Consider the following 8,086-nt stretch of genomic DNA (forward strand, 5'->3'; position numbering starts at 1 on the left):
GGATGCTCACCCTCTCCGAGAATCCTCGACAGGGGAAAAGAAGATCAGGGGCACTGGTGGTTGTTGCTTCCCCGCGGAGCTTGCGGTTCAGCACCACGCGTCTTTGGGACAGCTCCCTAAAGCTCCGGTTTTCTTATCTTGTGAATAAGCTCCCCCTTAAGCAATTAAAATAAAAGAACCCAATAGCTATCCATCGATTGTCCTAAATAATAGTAGATTCACCAGGAAAGACCGTTCACCCCAGTAAATAGTTTTGAGAGACTTTGGTCTTGAATTTACTCTTGCTTATGAGATCAGAAGGGAAGTGTGTGTGTGAGAGAGAGGGAGGGAATGTTGCAGGGGGAATGCCATCTGTCCAAGACAAGAAAACCACATTAGTCTTTATAAAATGAGAAGTAGATCTCCGCCCACCTTCCAAGTTAAAAAAAAAGAACCAACGGCGTGTGTGAGGGGAAAGAAGAATTCTTATATATATTTAAGTAGATCTTCCAAAGACATACTGTCAAGCTAAGGATGCTTTGAAGCCATCTTAATCAGTTCAGGGTTTACACCCACCCGCCTCTTCTTTGAGAAACGTGTCTGGCTACAATGAAAGAATGGGGTCTCGCGCATATATATATATATATATATATATATATATATATATATATATATAGACTTGTTTGAAGTAAACTAGCAAACCTGAGGGAGTAAACATCTAATATTTATTAATTGTCGTCTTAGGACGCTCCTTCATTACACGTTTGAATAAGATCATAGCTGACTCGCAGCTCTCAGCCTGTCAAAAAGTGTTCGGATGCATTTCCGGAAAGATCTGCAAATTAATGCTTAAAACATACCATTGAAGACCAGGGCTTGACACACACACCCTCCCCTTTCCGTTTTGTTTTTTTATCCCTTCTTCTTCTTCCCCTAAACAATGCATGCATTTAAAAAACCAAAAAAACCGAACAAACAAAACCCAAACCCCACAACTACACAGAATGTTTGCAAGGGAACCTTTCCCTAGTGTTCCTGATTTTTCAAAGATGCTCGTGATAGGGGCGCGGTGTGGGGTGAGGAGGGGTTATATATCTTCCATTCATAGAGGGTCTTCACCTTTTGATGAGTATTATTTGGGGGGGGGGAGAAAGAGAGATTTTAGAAGGCCAGACAGACGCGGAAAAGGCAGCCCGTCTTACAAAAGTGTCCTCTCCAAAATGTGTGAACCGAACAAGACAGTTTGCCGCAAACAAACAAAACAAACAATAGAGAAAATAACTCTCCTTTGTTAAAACAAGACTTGGAAAAATCTCTCCCCCTCCCCTTTCCCCCTTGGACTTTAGGATATCATTTTGACATAAATATTTATTCATCTTAAGGAAACCAAACACACATGTACACACGCACACACACAATGCACTTCTGGTGTCCAATAGACATTTCAATCTGCGCTACAACTTTTCTGGTCTTGTTGTTTTTTAGTAAAACGTTGTTGAGTTTTGTTTTAAAAAATATCAATCAATATCAATGTGTGCCTTTTGCTTTTGATTATTTATTTATTTTTTTAAAAATGCTGGTATGTTTAAAGGTGATGCAGGGCCATATTAAAATAAGAGGTTGGGGGTCGGGAATTTGAGACAATATTTTGACATATCCCACTGGCTGTAAAGCAAGTCATCAAAGGAAGGAGAAATGAATCATTACTCTGTTGGGGGAAAAATATACCAGTTTGAGTCTTTCGAAGATGTTGGTTTTTATATAGAGATTTATATACTGGTGTATTGTTACATAAACGTATTTCTCCCCCCAAAAAACGCATTACAGAAAGAAAGAAATTAAGAGTTACTATTAATTGGGAGGGGGGAAAACTAGCCAACGTAAGAATTAAGCATAATAATCAGTGTTATTTTTCACATCACCTTTAAATTTTGCATATTTGCGTTTCCCCCTCCTATCCATGCATAACAAAACATTTTTGTCATTTCATAAAAATCTTTTTTTCAACTTTTTTTTCATTAACGTTTTTAAAACAGGTAAAAAACAGCATGACACACGAATTTTGGAAAATAAGTTACTTGGGGTTACAAGGGTGGTTTCAAAAAGTCAGTGATTGTTAAATACCAGGGAAACATACCACAGTCCGTTTCCCCCAAATCAAAAAAGTGCTCGATTTTAAACCTCAGCGAGTTTGTTGGTCCATATTTTTAATATCTCATATGGATTCTTGGTTGTTGTTGTTTTTCATTTTTCCTTTTTGTTTTCCTTTTCCTTCATTTTAAAAACTTTTCCCCTAGTTTCAGTACCTACTTGCATAGATAAAGATAGAATATATTTATCATCTGTTTGCCCCTTTATTGCTTTTTTAAAGTTCTCACTGCATCGAAAGTCTGACTTAAAGTTTGCAAACGTATTTTTAAAAAACAAACAAACAAGCACGTCCTTAAATAGATTAAACTTTCGGGGAATTCTTGAATCAATTGCTGGAATGATGGAAAGCCCCCCTCCCCCCACCATCTCCTGCCCTGTACTGAATTATTTCGCTCTACAGCCATTCTGGTCTCTAGATTAAATGCCTATATTGAGCATTGCTCAATATAGGCAATCGCTTAAGGTGGGGCGAACCTTTGACTCCCCCTCACACACACTCCCCACAAATTTGATGTTTTTCCCCTCCCTTAATAGCACTTCCGATTTGGATCTAAAACCCTCCTTTCTAGATAGTCAAGACCTCAGCTAAACAGTCCACGAAGCTATATAGTTTGCTTTCTCATATATATAAAATTGCATTAGAGCATATATTGCACCAGATTTCTTTTATTAGTAATTGGGGCAGGGGAGGAGACCAGGTCTCAGATCCGGTTTACACCCCAACTCCCAGTCAAGTAAGGAGTCCCATAGGAAACAGGGCGCTTCATCAGCTCCGTCGACTCCTCATTTAAGCCGAAGACCATTGACTTCAAACAGAATCGACCCCGTCGAATCCCAGCGGATTCGAAGTGAGTCAAGTCCGTGGCTTCGGCCTAAGTGTCTTGTAGATCGGGCTGAACCCGCCTTCCACACGCTGCTTTGAAACAAGTACGCCCGGCTCAATAGGTTTAGGGATGGGGATGGGTGTTATTGTTGTTGTTGTTAATATTATTATTATTATTTAGATTAGTTCTCTCTAACTGCGAGGGAAAGTGGCTCACAGTTGAATGCAAAGTTGCAGCTCTCGGGAAGAGGCGAGCAGGGGCTTCGAGAAGGCCAAGGACCGTTGCCCCCAAATAAAAATCGCCCACACGCGCGCACAGAACCTCACACACGCCTATCCCTTTCGCGAACGCAACCCACTGGGGATCTACAGGTGGCCCTGGTTAGGCGTGGAACCAGAAGGGGAGCCCAAAGGCGGGAGGAGTCGTTAATTATGGAAAAAAGCATTGAGCTCCTCGTACATGGGACCTCTGTCGTGGTGGAGGTGCATCTCATAAGGCAAAACGTTCTCCGAGTGGACGCCGCTGCGCATCCCAGAAGACCCGAAGACCAAATTGTGGCCGGACGGGCGAGAACTCGGGAGGGCGGAGTAGTGCATAGAATAGTGGTAGTTTTTCTCGTGGTCTGGGGAAGAGTCTTGCTTGAGGGAGAAATTCCCGTTCACGCACAAAGGAGGGCTCAGGGGCCCGTCGTATTCCGAGCTATTGTAGTCTGGCGACGCGTTCCCATAGAGCGACTCGTAGGTGGCGCAGTAGGCGTGCGTCCGCAGGGCGTGGGAGCTAGCCATGGTGCTGGAAGCGCACTGCGCGCCGGAGAGCCGCGAGCACTGGTAGGTGTAAGGGTGCATGGCAAAGGTGGAGTTGGGCCCGTGGTACCTGCCGGCCTCCTGGCCTTGCTCGGTCAGGAAATTCCTCGAGTTGAGCTGCAGGCAGCCCGCCACCAAGTTGGTGGTGGGCTGAGACAAGCCTTTGCACAAAGTCTGTACGTAGGACACCAAGTCCGGCCTTTTGCCCGAGCGCAAGATCTCCGACAGGGCCCAGATGTAGTTCTTGGCCAGCCTCAGCGTCTCGATCTTAGACAGCTTCTGAGTCTTGGAGTAGCAAGGCACCACCTTGCGGAGGTTGTCCAAGGCGGCGTTCAGGTCGTGCATGCGGTTCCTCTCGCGGGCGTTGGCCTTTTGGCGCCTCAACTTGGAGCGCTCCAGCCGGGCCTTGGTCATCTTCCTCTTTTTGGGGCCCCGTTTCTTGGGGCGATCCCCTTCCGCCTCCTCGACCCCTTCTTCTTCTTCCTCCTCCTCCTCCTCCTCGCCCCCTAAGTCGTGGTCGTCTTTGGCCTCCCCGTCGGTCTGCTCGTCCTGGAGAGGGCAGCTCTTGCCCTTCCGCTCATCTTTATCGCTGGCCTCGTCGTCCTCGTCGTCGTCGTCGTCGCAGTCGTCTGCCCAGCTGGAGAATTTCTGAACTTCTGGGATCAGGCTGGGCTCGCTGAAGAGTCGCGTCAACATGGTGGCTGCAGAGGTGACATGGGGGCGGGGAGGGGGAGGAGGGAGGGAGGGAGGGAGGAGATGGGGGCGCACACAGAGGGTGGGGAGGGAAGGGACGAAGGAATGGAAACGAGAAATAAGAGCACAAGTTTCTTTCAGAGCCTCAGCAGCCCTAACTCTAAGCACGCGCGTCAACCAAACTATTCCGGACTGTTGGAACTTCATCCTATAGCAACCTTGACTGGTCCACGGTTTCAAGCACATTTAGGACTACCAAGGCATGGATAGATTTCCCATCCCATTCAAGGCTGAACGGGCCTTCCCTCCCCAAGCAAAATAACATAACTTTTGCCTACGATCTGCAAGGATGTGCAGAGCGTCGCCTCCCAAAATATATGCCTTTGCGCTGTCATTGGAACATGCCAGGTGGCTCTTCCGGGATGGCTGGGTGGAATCCGTTCTTTGGACGTGCTTAAGAGCCAGCCAGCTACCCACCCCTTTCACGGTTCTGCATTTATTCTCGAACCCCATAATTTGTTCTTTGAAGTCCTGTTTTTCTTTTCTTTTAAAAATGGATCAAATCGATTAACCGTGATCCCCATCCGGATCCGACGCGCTGACGATTCGCTAAACATTCCAGAGCGTGTTTTAGAGAAGGAAGCCGTGGGGTTCTGGCCTTTAGCCCCCCCTTCCCTTAACTCCTGCATTTTCACTCCTTTCTACCCCCCAGATCATAATAAGATAGGGCGCTTCTTAAAGCCTGACTCAACCTTTTTATTGCACTCTTCTCCCAAACATTCTGCCTCGAAGTAGGTGCAGCGGCTCTCGTCAAAATAATCCTGGTTACCTTCCGCTCGATCAGAGACAAAATCTCCCGCTCCCTCCCCACTCCCACCCATACTTTTAACGGGAGTCTAATTTAAGCAGAGCTTTTGTAGGAGGAGGAGGGAATGGGAGAGCGGCTTAGAACTGGCCTGAAACCGCGCTCCCCCCTCCCCTCCATAAAAGCAATTGACTCGTTTTAAAGTGTGATTAAAATTAATTGGTGTCTCCATTGCTTTGCTGCGGAATTGGTGCAATATTTCTGATAGATCCGGTTCATTACAGACAGTCTCTGTCTCTCTCCCTCCCTCCCTCCTTCTCTCTCTCTCTCTCTCTCTCACACACACACACACCCTTTCGTTTTGTTGTTGTTGAAATGTAGTGGATATTTTCTCCGATTTCTTTACGGGGCTGTTTATTTGTTTTTGTTTTAATTTAAGGTTCATGTTTATGCGATCATCTTCAAGGGAATTTAAAATCGCTACGCCCCATCTCCTCTGCCTCCCCGGCTCGTATATATACGTCGATCTCTTCCAGCTAGCCTGCCTCTGTTTATATCTCTGGAGAGCTTTGAGGCGGAGATCTAGAGAATGCCAAGCGAAATCTCTAACTTTTCTCTCCGGTTTCTCCGTCCCATCCCACCCGAAGCTTGATAACCCAATGGTCCAGCGCAATTTCTGGGTGGTTTTCTTTTTTCTTTTTTAAAATCAACGTTAATGTTAATATTAGAACGAAATGTTAGAATTTGGAACTTTGCATCCCGCTGCCCCCAGCCGCCCCCATCCTCGCGTTCCTCCATCACATCCCAACCCTCATAACTTCTCGTTCCTGTCAATTTTCCCCCGTCCTGTTTTTGTTTAAACTGTTCCGAGTCCTGCCAACACTCTTTCTTTTTCAGGGAATGGTTTCGTACCTAAACCTCTAAAAGAACATTCCGGGTATATAACACGTTGATCGATCATTCAATCAATTATTATTATTATTATTATTATTATTATTATTATTATTATTATTATTATTATTATTATTATTATTATAGCTCCCTGAGCTACTCGATGCTTTTGCAGAATCGCTAGATCCCACCCGGTTCCAGTCGCTCCTGCTTTCCGCCTGTCTCCCTCCCTACACTGGCTCCATTAGCCCACATGCAGACCCCGCTGAAGACCATTTTCCTAGGGAGCCTTTTGCTCCAAAACTACGAGGAACCGAGGGATCGCTTGGCAGTTCCAGTGCGAGCATTTGCCCTCGCTGTGTTTTGCTTAGGGAGGGGTGGGAGCCCGTTTTCACAAAAAAGAGGAAGAAGAAGAAGAATGGGGAAAGATCTCCCAACACACGCACCCACTCCTAAAAAAACCCCCTCAAGCTAAAAACCAGCAGCTCCGTAGATGAGCTGAAGAGAGTGCCGTTCACTCCGATAAGTGCTACAGCTTCGATTCAATGATAAGGCTGCACGGGTTTTCTTTCTATTATTATTATTTTTAAATACAATTGGAAAATTGTATTTCACCGGATCGTCTGCTCAGATCTCTGCTTGATTCTTATTCTTATTTTTTAAATGGTATCTTTGACCGTGCCACAAAGGCTGCTGAGATCTATTTAAAAATACACACACACATATCATGCAAAACCGATCTTTGCTACATAAGCGATTTTGGATCTATAAAAAAAAATCTTGCCTAGAGATAGCTTATTCCACCACCTCCCGCGCGCATCCCCCTCTCTAGCCATTCTTCCCCCAAAGATACAAATAAATTGTGTGTGCGCAGAAGGGGGGGGGGATAGAAAGAGAGATAAGAGAGATAAGATCTGTAGTGAGGGAGAGATCCAAGAAGGTGGCCGGGGGTGGGGTGGGGTGGGGAGGCAAGTTGCGTGACCCCATCCTTTCAAGTTTCTGCCCCGCTCTCTCTTCCTTACATAACTTACCTCCAAAGCTGAGCGGAGGAATCTTCAAGTCCTCGGACCCCGCATCTTTTGGGAGTAAGGGGGGGGGAGAATTAGAGGGGAGGAAGAAGAGGAAGAGAGAGAGAGAGAGAGGAAAAAAAGAGAGGCACAGGCTCCTTGAGGTCCACCCCGTCTCCTTCAGTGTCTTATCCAAAAGGAGGAGGGAAGTGGCACGCTTCGCGCAGGCAGAGGGGGTACCAACTCTGATGCCAGACCATATGGCTGGCACGTCATCCGCTGGAGTTATCACATGAGCTGCGGTGATTGACATGCGCTCGCATGTAGGGAGATCTCGCTCTCGGGGGAAAGCGGGCCCGCCATCTGTCACTCCCTACTCTTAAGAAAGAAAGAAAGAGGGAGAAGGAAGGAAGGAAAGAAAGAACGAACGAACGAGGGAAAGAAAAGACCCAGCCCCAGACAGATCAGATCTACGCAGCCCTGACAAGATGAAGCGAGATAGATGAGGTGGGGGGGACGACAGCTAAGGGGTTGGAAACAATGGAAGGGGGGGGGAATAGGGAAGGAAGGAGGATATTTGGAGTGTACCTTTATGTGGCTGGTTGTAAAATCACCCAGGAGGAAGGGATGTTAGAGACCTTATGTCAAAAGAATCTCCCCATCCCTCTTCCCTCCCCCATTCTCTCTCTGCACACACACACACCCCTCTAGCAGCAGCAGAGGGCCTGTCCTCTGGCCCACCCAGCAAATCAATCTTTTGCAAGGGCCACTTCTCAACCTCCCCCAGTTATTATGGTTATTTTTCAGTGGGGGGCCATCAAGTAGTGTCCTTTTGTTTACCAAAGGGAGTCAGGGGTTTCGGGGTTGCTTCTGAGCCATGGGCTCTGTCTTTTACTTCATCTGGGTGGGCAACGGTGAGCCATCCCAAGGGAC

At 46.6% G+C, this 8,086-nt stretch overlaps 1 protein-coding gene across 2 annotated transcripts; it reads right to left on the reverse strand.

The window, feature by feature from the left end:
• Positions 1 to 1,329: 1,329 nt before the first annotated feature.
• On the reverse strand, positions 1,330 to 7,510 carry NEUROD2 (neuronal differentiation 2). Of its 2 annotated transcripts, none has more exons than XM_082196821.1 (2): positions 7,178 to 7,510; positions 1,330 to 4,458 (listed from the first exon to the last, which is right to left on the reverse strand). In XM_082196821.1, exons 1-2 carry the CDS (start codon positions 7,464 to 7,466, stop codon positions 3,380 to 3,382), a joined length of 1,368 nt encoding a protein of 455 aa, XP_082052947.1. In that variant the 5' UTR covers positions 7,467 to 7,510; the 3' UTR covers positions 1,330 to 3,379. The 2 variants fall into 2 exon arrangements, with proteins under 2 accessions (XP_082052947.1, XP_082052948.1); XM_082196822.1 differs by lacking the exon at positions 7,178 to 7,510 and adding an exon at positions 5,203 to 7,059.
• Positions 7,511 to 8,086: the final 576 nt, after the last annotated feature.

This window comes from Podarcis vaucheri (assembly GCF_965113315.1).
Source record: "Podarcis vaucheri genome assembly, chromosome: 13".
NCBI classification, from domain to species: domain Eukaryota; kingdom Metazoa; phylum Chordata; class Lepidosauria; order Squamata; family Lacertidae; genus Podarcis; species Podarcis vaucheri.

What these genes read in the sequence shown, in the direction of transcription:
- NEUROD2 (XM_082196821.1), bottom strand. Translation starts at nt 7,466, where the DNA reads ATGTCAATCACCGCAGCTCATGTGATAACTCCAGCGGATGACGTGCCA. An exon ending in TCCTCCGCTCAGCTTTGGAG is followed by an intron (nt 4,459 to 7,177) that starts GTAAGTTATGTA and finishes TCACCTCTGCAG; the next exon opens with CCACCATGTTGACGCGACTC.